Below are 27,234 nucleotides of genomic sequence, written 5' to 3'. Positions count from 1 at the left end.
TAATAACTAATTTGTTGTTGTGGAAGTCTGTTTGTTGGTAAGTTACTATTTGTTGTTTCTTTTTCTTTTCTTTTTCTTTCTTTCTTTTTTTTTTTTTCCGAGACAGGGTTTCTCTGTATAGCCCTGGCTGTCCTGGAACTCAAGTTGTAGAACAGGCTGGCCTCGAAATCAGAAATCTGCCTGCCTCTGCCTCCCGACTGCTGGGATTAAAGGCATGCACCACCACGCCCGGCTCTATTTGTTGTTTCTTGCATGTAGATAAATTTATCTTTAGAAAAAGGATTTTGTTTGCTGTCAAATACAATTTCATACTTCATGACTGGTTGCTAGGCTAGTTAAAAAAATTCATAGAATCTGCCATATTCCAAATATGCTTTCATTCTATCTCTGTCTCTCTATGATACATTTGATAATAAATTGAAACTACATAGATACAGTAAAATGTACTGAGGCTAGCTGGATATGGTGACTCAGAAATATAAACCTTCTACAAATGTGAATTTGAGGGATACCTAGGCTATATAGTACATTTGAACATCATTTGATTTAGAGTGAGACTGTCTCATGAAGCCTGATAATGATGGTAGTAATAATAAGAATATAGTTTATAAATATTTTTTAAAAGGAGAAGCAATTGATTTGATAGAATTTTAGTAAATTGATTAAACTTAAGGCATTTATTGTTGTCCAGTGATATGTTATTTTCTCTGATCCACATTCATATTTGTCAGTATTTGTATTTTCACTACATCCACATGGTCAATATCATGCTGTATAGTCATGTGTAGTTTCCTGTGATCTTCAGTTTTGAAGTGGTTATTAACTTGGGATTTCTTTCTGGGTTTGATCCTGACATTGAAAAAAAATCAAGTCTTAAAGATGGAGTGTATATGTAACAATATGTATCTATAGTAAGTCATAAGAAATAAGAATTGTACCAAATAGATGCTGGTGAGGATGTGGAGAAAGAGGAACACTCCTCCATTGTTGGTGGGATTGCAGGCTTGTACAACCACTCTGGAAATCAGTCTGGCGGTTCCAGAAAATTGGACATAGTACTACCGGAGGATCCAGCAAAACCTCTCCTGGGCATATATCCAGAAGATGTCCCAACTGGTAAGAAGGACACATGCTCAACTATGTTCATAGCAGCCTTATTTATAATAGCCAGAAGCTGGAAAGAACCCAGATGCCTGCCCCTCAACAGAGGAATGGATACAGAAAATGTGGTACATTTACACAATGGAGTACTACTCAGCTATTAAAAATAATGAATTTATGAAATTCCTAGCCAAATGGATGGACCTGAAGTTCATCATCCTGAGTGAGGTAACACATTCACAAAGGAACTCACACAATATGTACTTACTGATAAGTGGATATTAGCCCAAAACCTAGGATACCCAAGATATAAGATACAATTTGCTAGACACACCAAACTCAAGAAGAATGAAGACTGAAGTGTGGACACTATGCCCCTCCTTAGAATTGGGAACAAAACACCCATGCAAGGAGTTACAGAGACAAAGTTTGGAGCTGAGACGAAAGGATGGACCATCTAGAGCCTGCCATATCCAGGGATCCACCCCATAATCAGCTTCCAAACGCTGACACCATTGCATACACTAGCAAGATTTTATCGAAAGGACCCAAATGTCCTGTCTCTTCTGAGACTATGCGGGGGCCTAGCAAACACAGAAGTGGATGCTCACAGTCAGGTATTGGATGGATCACAGGGCTCCCAATGGAGGAGTTAGAGAAAGTACCCAAGGAGCTAAAGGGATCTGCAACCCTATATGTGGAAAACCATTATGAACTAACCAGTAACCCGGAGCTCATGACTCTAGCTGCATATGTATCAAAAGATGGCCTAGTCGGCCATCACTGGAAAGAGAAGCCCATTGGACACGCAAACTGTATATGCCCCAGTACAGGGGAACGCCAGAGCCAAAAAAAATGGGAATGAGTGGGTAGGGAAGTGCGGGGGAGGGTATGGGGGACTTTTGGGATAGCATTGGAAATGTAATTGAGGAAAATATGTAATAAAAAATATTAATTAAAAAAAAAGGAATTGTACCAAATATGCACTCCCTTTCAACCGTTGTGCCCAGTAGTTTTATGAGCATATGACACAAGACATAATCTTATCAGAGGAGGGAACCTCAATTCTGAAAGTGCCTTAATGAGATCTGGCTATAGGTAAGCGTGCAGACATTTTCTCATGTAATGATGTGTATGTGAAAGCCAGTCTCATTGTGGCTGCCCCCTTTGGGCTAGTTGTCTTGGGTACTCTAATAAAGAAGGCTGAGCAAGCCATGGGGTCTATACCTATGATAAGTACCCCTCGCTGACCTGTGCATAAGCTTCTTCCTCCTGGTTCCTGTCAGGTTTGAGTTTCTGTCCTGATTTTCTTCAGTAACAGATTGTGATGTGGAAATGCAAACAAAATGCTCCTTCTCTCCAATTTACTTTCATCGTAGTGTTACATCACAGTAATATCAAGACAGAGTAAGATATCCACCAAGACCTAACATAGAAATGCTTTACTTGCCAAAGTTCATTTCTGCCCCATGCTCTTCGAGCCTGACACAAGCAGGTAGATATTTGCAGTCTTGTAGTGTAAATTAGTATGGCCTATTTAAGAGTGTAGCATATTCTGTACAGATTAGGTTTTGACTATATTTTCTCTGCTTATGTTTTATTAATATTGATGTTTTTAACTAGCTCATATTTTTTTCAAAATTCAGTGATTCATTTTTATTAATCAGCACTTTCCTGTTATACAAATAACCATGATATTCCTCCATTGACATGTGATCATATCATATGATTCCAAGTTATACAATTTTGTATGAAGTTGTAATGCCAATTTTATTTGTCGCTGTGTGAAATATATTTTATACATTTATGTTTTATCTTTCAATCCAATCTATCTATCAATCTATCTTTCCATCTATTAATCTATCTATCTATGTATCTATCTATGTATCTGTCTATCTATCTATTGATCTATCATCTATCTATTTTGGTAAACATCCATAGCTATGATATTTGTTTTCCAGTCTTGTATCTCCATCCTATGAGAATGTAAGTTTATAGAAGCCATTTCTTCACAAATGGACCAATATTAGATACTTTATTACAATAACATCTAACTGGATATTGTTTAGACAAACTGAAATTGCATCTACCTACCTTTTCAATATTTCGTCTCTACCCATTGACAAATGTATTCACTATTGATTGACTGTTAAATATAGTTTACCACATTTGTTCTTGGTATATTTCTTATCCACCTTATATAGATTTCTCTGCTTGGAAGATGTGTTTATATAAAATTATTTAGTATTTGACAGTTTCCCAAGTGCATTTAATACATTAGGGTCATACTTATCTCCCTGAATCTGATCCCTTCCCACACCATTGACCCTATGCCTGTGAAAGCATCATCCCTCTATCATGACTTTTTTGTAGTTTTGTTTTGTTTTGTGACCCACTGGACTTAACCTTGGCCACTCAAAGGTACATGGTTTATAGCTTGATAACCGGAGGCAGAGGAGCCAAGAGAGGTTACATAGCTGAAGACAGTGATTTTCTCTCCCCCAAACGCCACTGAGAGACAGTAGCTTCCTTTGCAGTACTTCCTGTGCAGTCTTATTAGCTGGTTCTATCTATGAATGAGAGCCTATAAGATCAGTATTGTGCACATTCTAAGCAAACAACCACAGATGCTATAACTTCATGAGTGGCATCTTCATGTCATATATGTCCTATCCCTACAAGTGTATTGTGACATTCCTTCCTTCTTCCAAAGCATTTGGACTGTTTATTTAAAGGATGTTTGTATTTATATGTGAACACATAGTTTTGTATTTTTCTCTCTTACTCCTAATGACATTTAAATCATTTTAAATTGTTTTGTGACAGAGTCTTATACTGTTCCTTTAACTGTCCTGGAACTTACTATGTAACCCAAGCTAGACAGGAAATATTTTATAATAATTATATTTGTTAAATATTTTCTTTATTTACATTTCAAATGTTATCTCCTTTCCTAGTTTCCCCTTCAAGCCCCCTCCCCCTTTTCTCTCCTCCTTGTGCTGCTCAAAAACCCACCCACTCCTGCTTCCTAGCCCTGGCATTCCATTATACATGGACATAGAACATTCATAGGACCAAGGGCCTCTCTTCCCATTGATGACCAACTGGACCAGTCTCTGATACATATGCATCTGGAGCCATGAGTTCTAACATGTGTACTCATTGGTTGATAGTTTAGCCCCTGGGAACTCTGGGAATACTGTTTCGATCATATTATTATTCCTCCTAGGAGGCTACAAATTCCTTCAACTCATTTCTCTACCTCCTTCGTAGGGAACAGGTTCTCACTCCAGTGGATGGCTGTAAGCATTCATAACTGTATTTGTTGAGAACTGGCAGAGCCTCTCAGGAGACAGCTATATTTGGCTCCTCCCAGCAAGCACTTTTTGGCACACACAATAGTGTCTAGGTTTGTTGGTGTATATGGGATGGATCCCCAGGTAAGGCAGTCTCTGGATAGTCATTCCTTCAGTCTCTAGCCCATACTTTGTCTCTGTAATTCATTCCATGGGTAGTTTGTTCCCTCTTCTAAAAAGGATCAAAGGATCCATACTATGGTATTTCTTCTTCTTGAGTGTCATGTGAATTGTATATTGGATATTTCAGCTTCAGGGCTAATAGGCACTTTTCAGTGAGGGCATGTCATATGTATTCTTTTGTGATTGGGTTACTTAAATCAGAATGTTATCCTTCAGATCCATCCTTTTGCCTAAGAATTTTATAAATTTGTTGTTTTTAATAGCTGAGTAGTACTCCATTGTTTAAAGGTATCACATTTTTTCTATCCATTCCTCGGTTGAGGGACATCTGGATTCTTTCCAACTTTTGGCTATTATAATTAAGGCTGCTATGAACACAGTGGAGAATGTGTCATTGTTATATGTTAGAACATCTTCTGGGTATGTGCCAAGGAGTGGTGTTGCTGGGTCCTCAGGTAGTATTATGTCCACTTCTATCAGGAACCATCAAAGTGATTTCCAGAGTGGTTGTACCAGCTTGCAATCCATTCAAAAATGGAGGAGTATTCCTCTTTCTTCACATATTCGCCAGCATCTTCTGTCACCTGAGTTGTTTATCTTAGGCATCCTGATTGGTGTGAGGTAGAATTTCAGGGTTGTCTTTACTTACATTTTCCTCATGACTAAGGATGCTGAACATTTCTTTAGTTTTGTTTTGTTTTTTTTTTTTTTTTCTCAGCCATCTGGTATTCCTCAGTTGAGAGTTCTTTATTTATCTCTGTACCACATTTTAAATAGGGTTATTTGATTCTCTGGAGTCTAACTTCTTCAGTTCATTGTATATATTGGATAATAGTCCTCTAATAGTCTGTAAAATAGCAACAATGAAATGAAATAAGCCATCCCCTCTGAAGTTTGTTTGGTTCAGTGTCCAGGATGTGACAGAGACCTGAAATAAGGGAGATACCCAAGAATCAAAGAAGATAGATTTAGATGTGGCACACTATGTTGAATACATGGAACCTAAACAGGCCTATTAGGGACATTTGTGTTCAAAGTAGTAAACCTAATACAACATATAAGGTTTTATTAGATATGTATTACTATAAGTTTAACAACAGTTGAAACAAAATGTGGAGTGGAGGACACACGTATTTGCTTGGTTCTCATGGTTGGTGTCTCATCAATTGGAGTAGTTTTGCAATCATTGTCACTCCCTGGGGACAATCCAGTAGTTGGTTGGGCCACAAGGGTGTGGCCCTCAGTAGTCTTGGTGTGGCATGGAAAAACTTTAGTGTTCCCAGGGAGCAGCTGTTTCTTCGCCCATGTTGGATGCCTGGAAATGCTTGCACTAACATTAGCTGGTTCAAATTTGTAGTGATTTGAAATAAAAAGCAACCAGAAAAAATGTCATTAGACTAAAAAACTCACTTAGATGTTAAATGTGGGAGTGCAAATCTAATCTGGGCACTATTGAAGAGTAGCTACTAACAATATGTCTACTCCATACTGTTATCAAGTCTATGCATGATATCTGAGTTTATTTGAATATTGTGCTATTATTCTCCTATATCTTAGTTAAAATGAGTGAGAGCTGTTTGTTACAAAGAATAAGGTATAAGTTGAACTTCAGGTAGGTTTTTGAATTTAATATTGGGATTCCTAGGCTTATTGGATAATGATCCAGCATAAAACTTCTCATCAAATTAAGAAAAAATAAATACACAATCAAAACTACAAATGATACAAAGGCCAGATATGGTAGATCACCCTGTCATCCCAGATTTCACAAGTTAGGGGGAATAAAATCATGTGTTTCTGGGCTGTCTCAACTGCACTGTCATCCTGAACTACAGCAGACCATACACCAGGAAAAAGAAATAAATTTAAGAAAATGAGAACTTTAAGGCAGATGAGCTGATCCTGAAGACTCCACAGAGGATGCAGTCGAGCTGCTTAAAAGTCTCTTCTCTGAAGTATGACACAGTGAGAGAAAAGGGACTGAAGAGGCAAAGGTCTTATGGAACTTTGCCTTACTGTCTTCTCCAAAAGTGAATACTTGTATCCCTGGGTATTAAAGAGTCCTGATATCCACAAGAAACCCTTTTGTGGGCCCCTGTTATCATGTTTATTTCATTCCTGAATCATCTTCTCATTTCCTTGCTCTCAGTGCTTGAGCCCATCAAGGATTATATGTATTGACATATAAGGCAGAAAGTTAAAAGAGCTTTGAGGATAAATGCACAGGGTGTATACAAGCACAGGAAATCTCAGAATAGAGCTGTTTGTGGTTTTCCTAAGACCTGTGAAGTTTACCATATTTCATGGTGTAAATGTTGCATCATAAAAGACAGATACACCAAGAGGTGGGATACTGGCCAGGATAAGCAAGTCCTCCCAGTGAAGCATGTGATAAGCCCTTTCCTGTGGGCTGTGACTATGACAGGTTTTCCTCACCTCAGCCTGGGACAGGAAGAGCAGCTTGCTGCTGTTCAATGATAGCACTATAGTCCAACGGGCTGACTGGAAGGTGTGAATGTGGGATTAATATTGTGTCTGTCCTGACATAAAGGATTGGGCAATTGTGGTTTCACAACTAAAATCTTTTACATAAAAACCAGGAATATATATATATATATATATATATATATATATATATATATATGTATATGTATATGTATATGTATATGTATATGTATATGTATATGTATATGTATATGTATATGTATATGTATATGTATATGTATATGTATATGTATATGTATATGTACTTTTTGTGTTTATGTGTGGTTTTGCTTGTAGGCTGCTTTTTTCATGAAAATATATTTAGAAGACAGAATTTAAGAAAACAAAAATGTTTTGTCTTTTCTCACTCCTCTGGTTTATTAGCCGGTCATGTTAATTCACTACTTCTTGTATTATGCTGCACTTTGGTGAAGGAAACAAAACTGGACTGTCACTCAATTTCACCACAACTACTGTCACTATATCTTTCAATGATAATTGTGTTCCTTAACATTTTATATCCATCTATAAATTCAGAGGTCAGTTGCACAGAGCTTAGAGGATGCTGCTACTCTTTGCCTGTGTAGTTTTTGGCACACTCCTATATCTGTTTAAACAAACAAATATACAAACAAACAAAGAAACCCCTTTATGTTCACTTTCTATTAACTACCCTCCTTTTTCATTGCGCACACTGGAAGGTCTCTATGCTACTGATTATGCTGTAGTCACAGTAATGAACAAACAGCTCTGAAGTTTGTGCTACACGACTTTACATGATGTTAGAGGAGACAAACAATTTGCTTAAAGCACAAAGACACATGTCTTTTCTATGTGGATTGCCCTTTCTATGTGGATTGCGTCCTTGTAAGGATGAGACCCTCTAAGCAGAGATAAGCATGCAAGAAGGTCTCAGCACAATTAATATTTCTATGGACAGTGTGATATAAACCTCTCAGATGAGGGAGGAGTATGTTCTCTAGAACAACAATGTTGCAGTGTTGTAGAAGTGTCAGCCTCTCACTTTTTCTCATGCACTCTCCCTGTCCTGTCCTTTAAAACACCTGCACTCTTTGAAATGATCAGGTAGAAAATCTATACTGTTTTGTGTCTTAGAGTAGCTTCTTGAAACTAGAAGGCTCAAAAAAGATTTTTGAAATATATGAGCTTCTGTCTATACTCCAGATTACAATTATTCGAAGCCTAGGAATTTTGTGACACACTCTTGACTATGAAAAGCACAGGCTTGAAGACTCAGTGTTTTGGTCAGTTTTTAGGCTAAAAAATGTGGAGTGTTGCACTGCAAACAATAATGTTCAATTTTGAATGCATCTTTCTACCCATTTGCCAGATTATCATTACAAACTTTATTTGAAACTGAGTATGTTGATTCTTACCTTAATCCTAGAATTTAGGAAACAGACTCAGGCAAACCATGTACCTATAGTTAGGTGCAGGCCAGCCAGGGTTAAATAGTGAAACACTGTCTCAGACATAACAAAACACAACAAAAGCTATTTGTGTATCTTATTAAACTTTCAAAGCAACTTTGTAAAGAAATGTCTGCTCTAATTTGTGTGGTCAAAGAAGTTTTGAACAATGGGACCTACAAGAAGTCACAAGAGCCTGGGTTGGTGTTTCCACTCATGTCTACTCATTTCACTGACTCATGACTTGTGGGAAGACAAGGCCCAGGCCCTTCTAAGTTCTCATTGTATCCATATCCTGTGCAGGTGTTAATGATGTATTTGAAGCATAGGCTCACTGTTAGATATAAAGTGTCCTTAAGTAATTCTGCTGAGTCTTTCATGTGGAAAGCTGAGACAGCACAAGAATATGCCTGCACAGGGACACTGCAACCAATTTCTTCAACACTGATGCTACTTCTTTCCCACGTTCTCTAAGTGAGTGTGTGTGTGTGTAGAGCTATACAGGGTGTACCCCCTGGGAAAGGGGGTAGAGTAAAAGACTAGCTGAAGTTATTATGGATGTATCCACACTGTACTCAAGGAATTTTTATTACACTTTTTAGATAAGTTAAAGTCTATCATCTGTTTCATGGGACCTTGGATGCAAGATAATGGCAGACTTTAATGGTGACTCAGAGATATTTGGTTTAAAGACCCCAAACCTGGACTTTTGAAATATCTCAAAGTGTAAAAGCAGAAGAAGAAAAAAAAAGGAAGAAGAAAAATATTGTAAAAGCACTGGCCACTCAAAGCCTAATGATATCCTGAAATTTGATACATGGAATACTTGATAGAAGAAAAGAGCTATCTCCCCATAACTCTGCACAGTTGTCCTCTGACCACCATGTGCACTACATGGCAAGTATGCACTCAAACTCTATTTCATAATACACACACACACACACACACACACACACACACACACACACACACACCAGTATTAAGAGTCAGGCTTTTCAGTGCATCTTCATTTCCTCTTCTAGTCTCAAATCACCTTCCATTTCCCAGTGCTTGGAAAAACCATTGTCACTTGATTTGAAGAACAAGTTAAACTGTTTCATCTAAAACAAGCCAGCAGTTGAAAAAAACTAAAATCAAATGAAAGTACAGTTTAGTGAGAGACTTATACATTTTTATCATGGCAACAGACTATTGAAATCAAATAGTCCTTTACCTCCTCTCTTTATTCAATTATTATTATCATTGTTTTTGCTACTATCATTGTCATTTGTATTAGTATTATCATTATCATTATTATTATCATTATTGTATTATATATCATTAAGGCTTTGTATATGCCAAGCAAGGCCTACACTGAACTGTACCCTCAATCCCAGTGAAGTGTCTGAAGTATTCAGCATGTGCAGCCTCACTAGTAATGTGCACATCAATAGCTTTCAATGGAGGGTGATTGATGCAAAAATCAGCTTTCACCTTATATGGAATAAAAGTATATTCTGGAACAATTTTGAGTGATCATATCTCCATGTTCCAATGTGGAAGCAGATTCATGAAATTTTGGAGTTTTAAAGTACCCAGATCATAAATCCAGCCAATTTCAGCATAAATTGGTGGATACATCAGAGAGGAGGTTGCAGCAATATGGGAAAAACTTTTCTATAGGACATCTGAGGACATTCTTAGCCTTCATTTTGGTGGAAGGTAGTGGTCTGGTAGGTTCATAGATTTTATGAAGTTTTTATCTGCCAGTGACAGGATGTTTGTTCTGACACAGGTTATTTATAGGGCTAAACCTAGCATCTGGTAAGACAATTACTTGTTAGATCCACAAAACTACAAAGTCCTCTCTTCTCTGGACTTTCAATCTGTCTTTGCTGAAACAGCTTCTTTCCAACAATTTTCATCACAAACTAAAGGGCAAAACTCATAGAAGAAAAATCACCTCATCTACTCTCTAAAAAATCAACTGTAAGTATTTTCACTATTTACCAATAGAATGAAATAAACTAGATGTCATCTGATATCCTATATTAGAGTTCTTTAAAATTATATCTCCATGAATCAGAGAACTTCATGCATAAAATGTCTTGGTTATTATGTTCTAAGAATATCTCATATAATTTTTCAACTAACAACAACAAAACTAATATAAAAAAACTAGGATATTCAGTAGTAGTGGGTTAGCTAATTAATTTATGCTGTACATAAGAAAGTAGTAATTATATATGGCTTTAAAATCTTTACATATATATATATATTTTATATATATATATTAAATGCTTGTTATTTGTTTGTTAACCTGGAATACATTTGTGTAATGGCGTACAGCTATAATTCTAGGACAGAAAGGAGTGAGAACTTAGGAATGTGAGTGTAATGTCAGCCTATGCTACATAGTAAGATAAAACATCTCAAACAACAACAACAAACAAAACAAAACAAAACAAAACAGAAAAAAAACAAACACCAGAACAAAATAAAAGCAAATCCTGAGTCTGTAGCTCAGGGAAATAATATTTGCTGTGCATGTTCATTGTCTTAGATTTGATTTCCCATCACCGTGACAACATCAGCATTAAAACACTCCATACAGAATGACATCAATGTTCATAGGAAATATTATCTATGATTGAAGATCTAGAAAATCAAAAAGGAAGACTTCAGCAGTGGAAATGTGAGTGCTTAAAAGCATTCCTAATATATACTTAGCTGCAATTAGCATAATTCAAAATCAAGGAGTAACTAAAAAATAGTAACATAAGAGTAAATTTCAAACAGTTTATGACAAAATTAGCCTATGAACTTCAGTACCTCTTTTTCCTATTTGTTTTGGTAAAGACAATGTTTTCCCCTCTCTGCAGGAGTGTGTCTTCTCTATCTTCAAATATAAATTATTCACATTTGTTTTGTCCATCCAATACTATATGTTGTTTCAGATTGCAATAAGCAATTTCCTCTTTTTGCTTTGTTGACAAGGAGGGGCAGAAAATCACGAGGTTGAGTATCACTCGGTGGAAATTTAGCTCTGTCTTTCAATTTTGAAACTCATAGGAGATATAGACCAGAAAAACGCCAACTTTTCAGACAAATTTTCCCTCCACCAGAATCACTCCGGTAGAGACACAGGTAAAAGTATCTGCCTTTTTATTTTTCTACTAAATGATCAAATATACTCAAGAGACTTTCAGGTGGTGTGATGTGAGAGCTGGATTGATGGGGAAGCACTTTTGGTTGTGTTAGATCAGGTTAACTCTGGCAGAATGTGACAACTGCTATTCTGCACTAATTGTTTTCTTAGGACTATACTGTGACTTGTGAGCTAAGAAATTAAGGTAGAGGAATCTCTGAAGTTAATTACTCTATTACTGCATCAAATGTTCATATATTATCCATCTGAAATATGTAATAATAGTATCCAGATAAAATGGGTCAGTGTGTAAATGTACTTGCTACACAAGGCTGACTGACCACCTAATGTGATCCCTGGACTTCACATGAAGGTGGAGTGGGAGGACTCACTTAATAAAATTGTCTTCAGGACATGTGCACCTCAGTTCACCCAACAGAAGAGCAATAATAATAAATGAGAATTTTCAAAAAAAATATTCTGTAATGGAAGGATTCTTGGTTTGTCAAAGCAAATTGTGAATCAATTATAAAAACTTCATAAATTGAAAAACTAGATAAGTATGTTCTCACATGTGCATCTTGTATTTATCTGCTGCCCTCAGCTCAGTTTTTAATGTAAGGGTAATGGGTAATATCAGTTATAAATAGCATTTACAAATAAATTGATGTCTACTATCAGACGTTATCCATGGGCATCAGCCAATGTGTACTGCATAGAGGCAAAATTTATTTTTATATAACCTCCTCTTGCAACATCATGTGAGTATTTATTATATGTGACATGGCATGTACATACAATGATGTGAGATTAAAAGTTCACATTGTATCCTCTAAAGCTCTCTCTGTTGCTCCCAGACCCTAGCTGGCAATGCCCGTTTATGACCTTTCTGTTTGCTGCAGTTACTAAAATTTACAAAACATTTGTGACAACTTTGAGCCAAGAGTCTCAGATGAGTTAGAATATACCTCATTTTTCTTTCTGAGTCTGTTTTATCCCACTCATTAGGAACTTATCTGGTTGAATTCACTTACTAGGTCCAACCATGGATAAGAATGTATAGAATATGGCTGGTTGAAGTTGTTGGACATCTCAGCTGACTGGGGCTTCAAGCCAATAGATATTTATGTGCCTTGGATCACCTGCAGTATTAATCTTCAATTAATTTTTGGGAAACTCTGAGAGTAATGCATAAATAAAAATACTGAAAAATTAATATTTATGTATTATCAAAATATATAAATAACTCTAAAACAACATTTTTATTTATTCCTAAAATTTGAGTCTTTATTTGAAATGATTGTTTAAACATATTTCAATAACTTTTTTAGTGTTTTTCTGTGCTGAATAGTTTGAACAAATAGGCTTTATCAATGGTAGAGTGATTTAGTAAAGTTTTAATCTTTTTCATATTTCTTAGGAATAATTGCTATTACCATTAGAAAGATAAACTTAACAGAAATCTACCATGAGTTCTTACCTGTGATGGAAATTGGGATCAGTCCATGTCAGGGTTTTTGTATTATTAAGTGAGTTTTTCAGACTCTACCCTTTTTAATCTCTCTGTATCATCATATCCAGTTATGTTCTCATAGGTGAACATTTTATCATTTTTCTTAAAATTCACTGAAATCTCCATTTTACCAGAGAACAGACTTCTTGTACTCCCACGATGAATGAGCCGGAGGTCACTTACTCAACTGTGAGACTTCATAAGTCTTCAGGGTTGCAGAAATTAGTAAGGCATGAGGAGACTCAAGGGCCCAGAGAAGCTGGCAACAGAAGTAAGTATTTAAAGTATCTAATATCACATGTATTTTTTAAAATGTATTTTAAACTTTTAAAAATTAGAAATATTCTTAGTTTCTAGCTAAAACTATATTGATCCATCTCATCGGGGCTTGGTTATGCACAAGGATGGGAGGGAAGAAAAGAGCATTAGTTGGATGGTAATCCTCTACAAAATTGTTCAAATATAAGTTTTATAAAAAAAAAACAATCAGGTTTCAATTTTTAAAAAGAAACAATAATGTATGGCCCCACTTCTACATTTAGTTGTAGCCAGCTACAAAAGAAATAAAATGGATAGAGAAGAATAATGGAGATATGTAAGAAAAAAAATTTCTTGAGAATCAAGAAGAAATGAAAAACCATTAGGAGGTATTTTATTATTTATAGTAGTCAAGAAGAATTTTGAAAAATTTAAATCTATCAGAAAAAGTAGAGTTTGGAAATACACCAAATGTTCTAGAGAAACAAATTCCCAAGGCAAGAAAGCTTTTGCAATTTTTCCCCTCTCAAAGGAACTTGTTAAAATATCCCCAACATCTAATGCCCCAGGCAACAACAGTTGTCTATCCAAACAAGAAATCTCCTACTGGAATTAGTTTCAGATGACAAAAGAGGAGATGGCAAGATTGTGGGGATGGAAATCAGTAAATCCCAGTGATAGTTCATGAAAATGTCGAAGAAAATATCATTTATCAAGGAAAAGCAGAAATCTCACTTTTTAATGTTTTTTTTTTTTTTTACTCGTTTTACACTATACCATGTGTGCTCCAAGCTGACATCTTTTTCTTCATTGATGTAGTGGTAACAAAAGGCAGGACTTTCAGATTCCAAATGCCTTACATAAAACAAAATATTACTATTACAGTGAGCAAAAACACACATAAATGGACAGAGATAGTTGACTTATAGGCCCTTTCAAGGATCAGGATGTATCCAGGTCCAGAGCACCTATGGTTCCCTACCACTTCTCAAGAACATCCATTGCTCTTTCTTCCTCTCCATCCTCAGTTATTGTTCTTTGTGGACTGCATGCTCCAGTTTGGCATCTTGTACTTAAATTGTATCTATGCCTTCTTGCCTCCTATGGAATGTACCTTTCTTTATGTAGAACTGGGTGAGGATACATGCCTGCTACCAGCTTATTCTAGGATGAGTCAAGAGGATTCACAAAACAAGGTCAAGCCTGAAATAAGTTCAAAATTTTCTGGAAATTCACACACATAGGATTTCTACAATGGGTGCATTTTAGGTAGAAATCAAAATATTGAGAGCATGTTTTAAGTCTGTTTGTATCATTCACTTGTGCAAAATTTCCCCTTGTTTCCATGCTACAAAATATTATAATTAGTACTGAGATGTGCTCTTTTTTTTTTTTTTTTTTTTTTTTAATTTAAGAGTGTTCAGTATCCTGGCAACTCATTGTGAAAGCTCTTGGAATCCTCTGTTTCCTTCTTCTGGTAATAGTTGCAGTGTTGACGATAAAGAGTGAGTAATTGAGGGATATGTTTCTTTTCCTTCTGCCTAAAGCTTTAGACATGAACTATGCAGCTATACACACTGTCCATGATTCTACCTATAATCAGGGAATGAGTCAAAATCTCTGGTGTTATATTTTTTACCAATAAAGTGGAGTGTTCTGTTCTCTATCATACTTAATCTGTTGGCTCTTGGGCTGCTGAGAGTTCCCCTGTTCTGTCATTTTTGGTCATGTTCCTTCTGAGGAATGGGTGATAGTCTACTTTTTGAGCTCAGGTGATTATGGATCTAATGTAAACATTTTTTTTGAGAAACACCTGTGCAAAGAATTGATGACTTCCTTTTTTTTATATTTCTTCAATGTATACTGAGGTCATCTGTACAGAGACATTAAAGTTAAAATTAACTGGATTTCTCTATATTAACACAGGGAATCACTTTCAGGCTGTGCTGAAACATAACTATGCATGTGATATATTATACTTCATATGCTCCAAGAAGAATTGTGAGATTTCTTAACGTGTTTTTAGGGCATATTTTAATAGTGTGTTAAGTATTCACTGAATATTTAATTTAGGTATTTATCTGTAAATTTGTGCTGTAAAGTTGAAGTGAATGGAAGTTGCTTCAACCATAATTTTATTCAACTTTCTTATTTATTTTACAGTAAACTTAACTTAGAGAAAAATTGAAGTATCTGTTTCTATAATGAGTTAATTGAAGAGCTAATTTATAAATGTTAAAATACCAATGAACATAATGATATGTGTTGGCTCTCCACATGAAGCCTTTTCTCTAACTTAAATTTTGATATGTATTTTTATAAGCATTTAGATTTTATATCTGTGATTAATTTAGTTTTTCAGTATAGTCAACACAAACAAGAAATCAATGAAACTCTCAACCACTACCATAACTGCAGCAACATGCAAAGTGATTTCAACTTAAAGGAAGAAATGTTGACAAATAAGTCTATAGATTGTAGGCCAAGCAATGAACTTCTGGATTACATCAAAAGAGAACAGGACAGATGGAACAGTGAAACCAAGACGGTTTTAGATTCCTCACGGGACACAGGTATGTAGCAGAGGAATACCATGAGTACAGAATTGCATTATTATCTATTATTTCTTCTCTGAAGCTTTGAAGTACATCCATCAGCTTAAGATGTTTGTGATCTTTGGGTTAATCATTTGGGGGTTCCTTACTTCCTGTAGTGACATGAAAACTCAGAAATCCATATTTGGATTAGGAGAATCTTATAATTTCTAGAAGGAAAGTTCTCTTTGGCACTCCTACTGCCTGCTAGGGACAGAATTACAAATCAGTACCCTTGAGAATTTTGATTGTTTTGGTCTACAGGATAATCTGAGTCTTCAACTTTATTGCTGACAGAACATGGAAGATTTTAGTAAGAGTGTACTTATAAACTTTTTATGCTAATGTGGACTTAGAGCATTTGGATAGATGCAGTTAAAAGAAGCATTTTTTTGTTTGTGTAAGTGTGTTTTCTATTTGACATTATTTTGAGAGAGCTGGATTGTTTGTAAAAAGGGACCCTCCCTGTAGCAGACAAGGGAGTTTCACCATTGTGTGTAAATGTTGCAATTCTGTCAGTGTCACGGTGAATGAGGCTGGGAAAATGAAAAGATCAAGAGTCACAGGGAACCTGTCTTAAACTTTCATGTGATTTTTCATTTTTACTGACACAGTTTATAAATCATCACCAACTATTTTTTCAAGATTTGTAACAAAGAGCTCTTATATACAATCTCACCACTCTGTGGCAATAGAATGTGATGATTCTCATTATTTCCGGATTAATAGATTTAAAACTGTTACATTATACAAGAAGAAGGAAGACCAAAATGTGGATATTTCGTTCCTTCTTAGAATGGGGACCAAAATACCCATGGAAGGAGTTACAGAGAAAAAGTTCACAGCTGAGACAGTAGAAAGGACCATCCATAGACTGCCCCACCTGGGGATCCATTCCATATACAACTACCAAACCCAGACAATATTGCATATGCCAGCAAGATTTTGCTGACAGGACCCTGATATAGCTCTCTCTTGTGAGGCTATGCCAGTGCCTGGCAAATACAGAAGTGGATGCTCATAGTCATCTATTGGATGGAACACAGTTCCCCTAATGAAGGAGCTAGAGAAAGTAACCAAGGAGGAAAAGGTGTCAGCAACCCTATAGGAGGATCAACAATATGAACTAACCAGTACCCCACAAAACTGTGTCTCTAGCTGCATATGTAGAAGAGGATGGCCTAGTTGGCCATCTATGGGAGGAGAGGACCTTGATCTTGCGAAGATCATATGCCCCAAAACAGGGTAATGCCAGGGCCAGGAAGCAGTGGGTGAGTTGGGAAGCAGGGAGGGGGAAGGGTATAAGGGACTTTGGGAATAACATTTGAAATGTAAATGAAGAAAATATCTAATAAAAAGATGTAAAAAATGAATAAATTACAATTTGTGACAGGAAACAAACAAAGAAAAAAGCTCCAAAAAATCTTTGTAGTATTCCAAACTATAGAAGAGACGTTGTGCCATTACTTTAAAATAACTTAATTAGCTGTCTAGGACAACATAATGTTGTAATCCCTATGATTCTGAGGTTGAGGGAGGAGGATTATAACTTAAGTAATATAAGGTCATCCCAGAAATTTCAAGTCCAGCCTGAGCTACACATTGGTACCTCTTCACAGAAAAGTATTGGTTGGAAATAAACTTACCTAATAGAGCATGGGCATTCCCAGCAACTCTCTAAATACAACATTCATATTGAGAGGATCTTGCAAAACAAACTGCACACATTTTAATGTATTCAACTTTAAACATTTGGGCATATGGGCACAACACTGATGGAATCAACATAATCAGGAGAACAGACTTTCAACACCAAAATCTCTCTTGTTCTCTCTTTCTCACTTTCTCTCTCTCTCTCTCTCTCTCTCTCTCTCTCTCTCTCTCTCTCTCTCTCTCTCTCTCCCTCCCTCCCTCCCTCCCTCCCTCCCTCCCTCCCTCCCTCCCTCCCTCCCTCCCTCTCTCTCTCTCTCTCTCTCTCTCTCTCTCTCTCTCTCTCTCTCTATCATCTCTATCTCTCTCTTTGGTTTTTTGAGACAGGGTTTCTCTGTGTAGCCTTAGCTGTACTGGAACTCACTTTCTCGACCAGGCTGGACCCGAACTCAGAAATCTGCCTGCCTGTGCCTCCAAAGGGCTTAGAATAAAGGCATTTGCCACCCCACCTGGCATTTGATGTCTCTTATTTCTGTTAAGGTAATATCACTTATCACAGATCTTGGCACAATGCTAAGTGCATACACGTGTATAGACAAGTGTGGGCACAACGAATTACTGCATATCTAGAATTCTGTCAGCAGTTTAACTGCCTCTGAGTAGCAAGTGCTCATTGTCTGTCTCTGGCCCCTGGTATCTCACAAGCCTCTGCTCCATAGAACTAGGCTTTTTAAAAAAACCTGATCTTCATAGAATCATTTTGTGTGGTCCTATGCCCGGTGGGTTTCACTTTCCAAACCATCCTCAAGTGATGTTTGTCACATAGGTCAGCATCTTGCTTTTGGGTTTGTTGTGAGACATGTTATTCTATAGCCCAGGATGACTTGGAACACACAATGTAGAGAAGACTGACATGAAAGTCATTGTTTAGGAAAGGAAGGCCTCAAACTGTTAGTGATCTTCCTGTCTTTCTCTTTGGAGTTCTCATGTCATAGGCATAAATCATCCTGTCAAGCTGATTCACTTTCCATTAAAGGATAAACAACTTTTTTTTGTGTGTATGTGCATCATTTTCTCTATTGATTCATCCATGATTGACATGGGAAATATTTCTAGATCTGTAGTTGTATTAAAAATGTTGCATAGATCATGGATGTGCAGGGGAGTTTGGGCATTATAGAATTTCACTTTCTGAGAACTATGAGATTTTACTACCTTTTTAAAAAAAGCACAGGCTAACAAATATATTCTGATGATCACACAATACCAGAAAATAGAAAGGTTAACCATTTACCTTCTCTGTTGTAGGCAGAGGTGTTAAACACTGGTTCTGCTATGGTACTAAATGTTATTATTTCATCATGAACAAAACTACATGGAGTGGATGTAAAGCGAACTGCCAGCATTACAGCGTTCCCATTGTGAAGATAGAAGATGAAGATGAACTGGTACTGTGGAGGCTTACTTGCCCCTTATTTTCTTAGATTCTGTCACTAACCCTGAATAATGAGGTACCAGATAATTTTTTTTCATTTGTAAATGATTTTTCCTGTAATGTGAACTGTGGGACACAAGTCTGTTAAGTGCAGACTCATTACTACAAAGACATTTGTATCTTTCAGTCTCCTACCTTTCTCAGGAGTGTACAAGAGAATCCTTCAGAAAGCATTTCTTTCCCAGATGAAGTTTAATATTTTGGTATAGCATATCCAGTTACTGACAGTCATTTATCTCCATATAGTGCCAAGTAAACCCCTGTTTTTAGGATTTGCTCTTTGGAACCTAGAAATGAGGCTGCCTGAGATAAGTAATCAGATGACAACAGGGAAAGCAGTTTTGCTCTGGTCCTGTCTGCAAAATGAAATGATATGAGAAATGTAGAATTAAATGGTTGACCAGTTAACTCCTTAGTGATTTCCACTGAAACTGTTCTCAATACTTACTGCATATTATTTTTATGTCCTGTAAAAAAGATATTCATTTTAGAAATGACTATTTAAAATAAAATAAAGTTTCCACGATTCTGTCATTCCCTCTTTAAATTATTGCTTATGAAATCTTTTCAAATATGAAGACTAGATTTTTCTAGAAAAATAATTGCAGGATCACTTTGCAAATTTTTTTTATTTATAATATGGTATGATATTTATACATCAAGTTAATGGTGTTTAAATGACATTCTAAATGGATATTGATGTCAAAATTAGTGTAATTTTCCTTTTGATATAGGAAACCTAACCAATTTTTAAAATTTATTATTAATATTATCAGCAGCAGCCTTAGTAGTAGTAGTAGATGAGTAGTAGCAGTAGTAGTAGAGTAGTAGTAGTAGTAGTAGTAGTAGTAGTAGTAGTAGTACTAGTAGTAGTACTAGTAGTATAGTTGTCATTTATTTATTCATTTTAAATCCTGATCCATAATCCATCGCTAACCACCCTTCTCCTCTGATTGGATGGGGGCCCCTAGGTATCCCCACAACCAAGGACAATATATTTCCATGAGGTTAGGTGAATGTGCTCCCACTGAAGCTAGACAATACAGCCCAGTTACAAGAACTTAACCCTTGTACAGGCAACACTCTTTGGGATAGTGCCTACTCCACTTGTTCATAACTTACACTGAAGGCCAAACTGCACACAAGCAGCTAGGGTGAGTTCCTACCCCATGTATGGGTTTTTTTTTTTTTTTTTTTTTTTTTTTTTTTTTTTTTTTGTGTGTGTGTGTGTGTGGTTCCATTTCTGAGAACCCCAAGGGTCTTGGTTAGTTGATACTCTTGGTCTTATTATGGAGATCCTATTCCATTCAGAGCCTACAATCCTTCCACTTGTTCTCCCCTAAGAGTCCTCAAGATCCATTCACTGTTTGGCTATGGTTGTTTGTGTATGTACGACTCAGATTGTGAACAAAGCTTCACAAAAGACAGCAATGCTATAATCCTGTTTGCAAGCATAGCTGTGTATCATTAGTTGGGTCAGGGATTGATGATTCTCCATGGGATGTGACTCAAGTTAAGCTGGTTATTGGTTGTTTATTCCCTTAGACTTTCATCCAATCCCAATCCCTGTATTTCTTGTAGAAGGGGTAAGTTTAGGAAGGAAGTTTTGCGGGTATGTTGTTTCCCTGTCACACCTCAGGAATTCTTTATTGGCCACAGGAGGCAGCCTACCCATGTTATATAGAGATACAGCTAAGGACACCCCCATTGACTCTTGTGTACTTTCCCTATCACTGATATCCATCTTTTCTGGGAGATGTCCCCATCCACCCCCTATCATTTTCATATTTCCATTCATTCTCATTCCCATCAGGCCATCATCTCTCCCTGAAGCACAACAGTTTCTGAACCGTAATTGATCCCTTGATCTAATTTTTCACTCAGTTCCCTCCCTCCATCTACCTTCTATGATTATTCCATTCCTGATTCCAATTGAGACTCAAGCATTCTTACTTCTGGCATTCTTTTTTCCAGCCACTGGGTTCTGTGGAGGGTATCATGTACACTTGCATTTTATGTATAGTATCAACTGATAAGTGAATACATACTATGAATGTCATTTTAGGATTTGGTTACCTCATTTAGGATGATATTCTTAAGTTCCATCAATTTGCCTTCAAAATTCATGATGATTTTTTTCATAGCTAAAGAGTACTCCATTGCATAGATGTAGCACATTTTCTTTATCCATTTTTCAGTGAAGGGACGTCTAAGATGTTTCCAATTTCTGGGTGTTATGAATAAAAATGCTATGAACATATCTGACAATGAGTCTTTTTGGAATGGTGGAGAATCTTTGAGTATATGCCCTGGAGTAGTATAACTGTTTCTTGAGATAGAACTATTACCAGTATCCTAAGAAACCACCAAATTGATTTCTACAAGTGGTCCCCCCATCATCACTGTAGTAGTGTTCCCCTTTCTTCATATCCTTGTCAGCATGTGCTATCACTAACTTTTTTAACTTAGCCATTCCTATTGGGGTAAGACATGATCTCAGGTTTGTTTTGACTAGCATTTCCCTAGTGGCTAAGAACTTTGAATGTTTGTTAATGTGCTTCTTGGGCATTCAATATTTCTCTGTTGAGAATTCTCTGCTTAGCTCACACATTTTAGATGCAATAAAAGGAATCTATGCATCAGTCAAAAAATGATAAATCTAAAAAAATCCAGCATTAAGTAGGAATATTTTGAGTTCAAGAGCAACCTTGTTTAAATTCTGAGACTCAGTAATAAACACAGTCCCAAATCAAATCATGAACCGAGGACACTTGAAGTTTTTATTTTAAATAGTTTATTGAACTGACCTCAATTTGATATAAATAGGAAGTCAATTTAGAAAATGAATATGATGAGACTGAGTGGTGGGAGAATAGGACAGCAGAGAGTGAGATACGGGTGGTAGGAACTCTTCCTACTTGTTCTCTCATCCAACATAGAGAAATTTCATGATAAGCTACATTGTTTCCTATACAGAAATTCCTTCAACGCCATGTTATTCCAGAGAGTTACTGGATTGGATTGTCTTATGATAAGAAAAAAAAGGAATGGGCATGGATTGACAATGGCCAATCTAAACTGTGAGTTTCTGATCCCTTCAGACTCTAACCATCCCTTGGGGATTGAGAGGGTTGTCTGCAAAGGCTTTTCTTTACTTCTCATGGTTTTCCTCATTTTCTATGGAGCTCAGAAGTAAGGACAAGTTGTATAAGGCAGTTCCTGATCAAGTGTTACAAAAGGAAGATATATAGTTGAGGAGTTGACCAAAAGTGCCTTAGTATTGCATACATCTAAGGATGGTGTGTTCTAACATGGGAAGGGCACTAGACCATCAACAACTTAAGATGGTGTAATGTGATGGAATGGTCATGACAGATACAATGAGTCTGAGTATAACAGATATTCATTTAACATTTTTATTGTAGTTAGCTTATATTATTTTCAGTTATTTAAAATATAAGTACATGTTTATATATACATACATATGAATGCTTTCCTTCCATTTAAAGGTGTGTTGTGTGAATCTCAAGTTAATTTTTATCTACACTCTGGTAGAAATCTGTTTACTGATTAACTTTCTTAATAATATGACTTTTTCTTTAGTACCATATATACATCAAATAATATATGAACATATCTGCCCCTACTGCTACTCAAATCTCTAACATGTCCCATGATAACTTCTTACCTTACTAATTAACTGTCCACAGGTGCATGGTTGTAGGCCATGCACTGGAACCAGAAAATCCAACAATAGCCACACACTCAATAAAGAAGTGAATCTCACTTTTTCAGCAGCTGTCACCTAATAATGGTTTCTAAAATGAACTAAATTCTAAAAAAAAATTAATCTTGTCTAGAAGTCTAGAAGGCAGAATTTAACAAAGCCTTCCTTCTTCTCTGGTGCTACCTTTTTTATTTTCTCTTCCCTGCTATTCCCTGAGACTTGCTGGTGGCATGGAAAGGAAGACGTTGATATAGATGTCTCCTTTAGGGCTCAGCACATAAACACTTCTCCAAAGCAGTTTGGCCAAGTCTGACACACTTCATGGACTCTGCCTCACCGAATAAAGAAGCTTCTCTGATGAAGGTTGAGAGCATCACAAGTCTAGGCTATATGTGTAAATGTTAACCACTGCTCACTTAGCAGAGAGATTATAGCAAGTTTGAACGTGGGGCATTGGACCTTCCCAATATTGGATTTCTGATTTAGTTTACAATACGAAGCATGCTTGCCTCCCATGGTAATGGCCTCATTTCCAATAAGAATACATTTATTGATCCTATAACATGTCTTATCTAGCAGGTCACCATTGTAGCATACAAGGTCCAGTGCAGGATAGGACTACTCATACCTTTTCTCCCCTAAAATCTTTAGATAACTTACTAACCCCTTGAAAGCCTTCCTAGGGGAAGTTATTTCCAAATTGGTTTGAAATTGAATTCTTGGTTCCTGATATCAAAATGAGGAGTATCTTCAGAAACAAGGCCTTATCACATAGTTATGAAACCCAAGGGCAGGAGCAATAGCCTGTGCTGTTTGGGAGAACTCTGTCATCTACCTGACCAGGCAGTAATTTCTCTGTAGGTATCCTTTGCCTTGTACTTTGGTTTCTCTTTAAAAACTAATATCTTCTGTAATTGTAATGCTTTTCTAAATTTTAATTCTCATATTAGTTACATTTTTATAGAAAATGTAACTTTTATAGTTACATTTTTATAGAATATGTAACTTTTATAGTTACATTTTATATTTTGATCTATTTCCCTTCATACTGAATATGCCTTATTGCTCCCTACCTTACTACAGACTCAACATCATGTTATTTCTATCTCTGAAAAAAAAAACCAACAACAAAAGTAAAATAAAATCAAGCAAGTAAAAACACAAATCAAAATCACAATAAGACAAAATTTACCCCTCCAAAACAAACAAGCATACACGCAAAAAATTACACACACACACACACACACACAAGACTCTAAACCACCAAAGAAATATGGAGTCTGTTGGTCTTGGTCAACTATAAGTTTACTAAGTAGTGGTTTTCCTTAAAGCCTATATACACACTTGGTTTAAGTTTACACATCCTTTATTCTTTCCCATTACCTATTTTCCAGTTCACAATCTTCCTTTGTCTTTGAACACTCAGAATCCAAAACATATATTTTTCATTTTATCTGATTATTTCTTTTTTTCACCATTCCTAAATTTGATGAATATGAATATTCTATTTTTCTTCATCCTAAATCCAAAATTCCAAAATGTTTTATTTTGCTAACGACTCATCCTTTGGCAGTTCCATGTGGTTTCAGTGGATTTCACACTCTTTCTCTCATGTGACAGAGTCTCATTAACCCAGGATAGCCTCAAACTACCTCTGTATTGAAGGTTAACCTTGAACTGTGATCCATCTACCGTCATCTCCTCACAACTGGGATGATGGATTGTGTCCCACAATGCATGGCTGAATTTATTATTGAGGATCTTCGTTTTGAGTACATTCCTTAGTTCTGCTTTTTGGGAAAAACTAGCAACAGTGCTTCCCTGACCATCTGAGATTTGTCCAATTCCTCCTAACACCTCAACTTGAGGAGAAATCTCATTTCTGTTGATTTATACAAGATAATCTTAATTATCAATTATTAAATAATTACCTTTTTACTTCATTTTGCTATGTAGCCCATGTGTCCCAGAATGCACAGTGCTCCTGTTTTTGTGGTAATTTGTCTGTGTTATAATTTACTTTTTTATATAGCTGACTTTTTTTTTAACAGAAAGATAGTTATGGTCCCTAAAATATCATCCTGCAGAAATTAGAGTTCTGTTGCAGACAGGGAATTCAGTAGATTACTATGTGTCTGTGAAGACCCGTTAGCTATGGTGTGCTTAGGAATAAAGGGAAACAATGCAAAAATATTAGTTACAAGCACTCATCTGTGACTATATTTCAAATATGCCCTTTCTCCTTAAAACACAAACCTATAAAACCTTGTTTTGTATGCCAAACACATCTGCTTTACTATTGTCCTAGCATTCTTATTGACAAAATATAAATGGGAAAGCAAGATTGGTAAAATAATTCTTTGAAAATATTGAAAATCAGATTTAACCACTGATTAAACACTTGTGAGTGTTAAATGTGATCTAGAGTTTTGGTGTGATAAGAGACCATTTCTTTATAATGAACTTAGAAGAAAATATTTTCATGATGAACTTAGGCTAAACTTAGGCTATATATTCTGTATACTTTGGCCAATAGAATTTTTAAAATCATGATTTTTTTCAGTGAATGTTCAAAATTTACTCGTTGCCCACTCTTGTCTTTGCTCTTCAGTGACATGAAAACAAGGAAAATGAACTTTAAGTCTAGAGGATGTGTATTTTTATCTAAAGCAAGAATAGAAGATACTGACTGTAATATTCCCTACTACTGTATTTGTGGGAAGAAACTGGATAAATTCCCTGATTAACTTTCCAACCAGAGTTAAAGGTAAAAATGGAATGAGTTGATCCTTATTCGTTTCTTGTAATAATTCATGACTCCAACAAACAAGTATTTTGATTACAGAACAAAGTCTGCTGTGAAGAGAAACAAAGCTGCAAGAACATTGGGACTGTACTCTCCTATCTATCTTGACAGAACAGAGGTCATTTTCTATCCTGTTGGAGAGAGGACGCATCTACTCGGGTGAATGGGCTCGCTTTGCCCTAAAGCCTTCAGAATTGTGTTCTTTCTGATTTCTTAAACTCCCATAAAACTGAATAAAGAGTCCTCCCTAAAATAACAGCCTGAATTTCCATTAATGTTATGACAAATTGTTTTTGTTTGTTTGTTCATTTGCTTGTTTTTTTGTCTGAGACAGGGTTGCTATGTGTAGCCCTGACTGTCCTAGAAATCTCTTTGAAGACCAGGCTGGCCTCAAACTCTGAAATCTGCCTGTCTCTGCCTCCCAAGTGCTGGGATCGAAGGCATGTGCCACCACTGCCAGGCAAGACAAACTGTCTTGGTTGGGCCTGGAGGGCATCATCCTGAGTGAGGTAACCCAATCACAAAAGAACTCAAATGAAATGTACTCACTGATAAGTGGATATTAACCCAGAAACTTAGTATAGTGAGATATAAGGTACAATATGTAAAACATATGAAACTGAAGAAGAACGAAGACCAAAGTGTGGACACTTTGCTCATTCTTAGAATTGGAAACAATCACCCATGGAAGGAATTACAGAGACAAAGTTTGGAGCTGAGACAAAAGGATGGTCCATCTAGAGACTGCCATATCCAGGGATCCACCACATAATTAGCCTCCAAGCGATGACACCATTGCATACACTTGCAAGCCTTTGTTGCAAGGACAGTGATATAGCTGTCCCTTTGTGAGATTAGGCCGGGGCCTAGCAAACACAGAAGTGGATGCTCACAGTCAACTATTGGATGGATCACAGGGCCCCCAATGGAGGATCTAGAGAAAGTATCCAAGGAGCTAAAGAGATCTGCAACCCTAACGGAGGAACAACATTATGAACTAACCAGTACCCCAGAGCTCTTGACTCTAGCTGCATATGTATCAAAAGATGACCTAGTCGGCCATCACTGGAAAGAGAGGCCCATTGGTCAGGCAAACATTATATGCCCCAGTACAGGGGAATGCCAGGGCCAAAAAAATGGGAATGGGTGGGTAGGGGAGTGTGTGGGGGGGCTTTTGGGATAGCATTGGAAATGTAATTGAAGAAAATATGTAATAAAAAAAGAGAAAAAGAAAGAAAGAAAGTACAATTAAGAGAAGAAATGTCTTTGATTTCTCATGTTAGCTGATTACAATTTTGTTTTGATTTTTGTTTCATGTGTAACTTTTTTTCAATGCTATAAATGTTTCCTTTGTCCATAAAATATAATATCAAATTTGGTGAACAGTTGCAAGTGTAGGTCAAAGAATCTGGATTATTTTTGCCCAACTCGTATGTTGTCCTATCTTCCCAATTTAATTTATATACAATTTTAGGTCTTATAAAAAAGGTGGTAATACTTGAAATTTGCTAAATGTAGTAGATTACACTGTGATTCTGGCAAATAATAGGCCAAGACACAATTGTTGAAA

General features: G+C 36.4%; 1 protein-coding gene and 1 long non-coding RNA gene across 7 annotated transcripts; one reads left to right on the top strand and one right to left on the bottom strand.

Moving 5' to 3' along the window:
- Nucleotides 1-685: 685 nt before the first annotated feature.
- Nucleotides 686-13,126, bottom strand: Gm52487. 3 transcript variants are annotated; one of them, XR_003956526.1, is made up of 3 exons: nt 11,306-11,420; nt 5,230-5,508; nt 686-849 (listed from the first exon to the last, which is right to left on the bottom strand). It is a non-coding gene; the product is annotated as a predicted gene, 52487 (long non-coding RNA). The 3 variants fall into 3 exon arrangements; XR_003956528.1 differs by having other exon boundaries at nt 5,230-5,427; XR_003956527.1 differs by lacking the exon at nt 11,306-11,420 and adding an exon at nt 13,102-13,126 and having other exon boundaries at nt 793-849; nt 5,230-5,427.
- On the top strand, nt 10,221-25,969 carry Klra9 (killer cell lectin-like receptor subfamily A, member 9). 4 transcript variants are annotated; one of them, XM_030255202.1, is made up of 10 exons: nt 10,221-10,462; nt 11,037-11,168; nt 11,546-11,620; nt 13,269-13,405; nt 14,808-14,897; nt 15,747-15,965; nt 18,945-19,084; nt 22,108-22,211; nt 25,470-25,625; nt 25,704-25,969. In XM_030255202.1, exons 4-9 carry the CDS (start codon nt 13,294-13,296, stop codon nt 25,603-25,605), a joined length of 801 nt encoding a protein of 266 aa, XP_030111062.1. In that variant the 5' UTR covers nt 10,221-10,462; nt 11,037-11,168; nt 11,546-11,620; nt 13,269-13,293; the 3' UTR covers nt 25,606-25,625; nt 25,704-25,969. The 4 variants fall into 4 exon arrangements, with proteins under 4 accessions (XP_030111062.1, XP_011239537.1, XP_011239535.1 ...); XM_011241235.1 differs by lacking the exon at nt 11,037-11,168; XM_011241233.1 differs by lacking the exon at nt 11,037-11,168 and having other exon boundaries at nt 11,471-11,620.
- Nucleotides 25,970-27,234: the final 1,265 nt, after the last annotated feature.

Source organism: Mus musculus, chromosome 6 (genome assembly GCF_000001635.26).
Source record: "Mus musculus strain C57BL/6J chromosome 6, GRCm38.p6 C57BL/6J".
Classification (NCBI taxonomy): Eukaryota; Metazoa; Chordata; class Mammalia; order Rodentia; family Muridae; genus Mus; species Mus musculus.
Note: the sequence above shows the minus strand (reverse complement) of the source record. Positions and strands in the feature narration are given on the sequence as shown.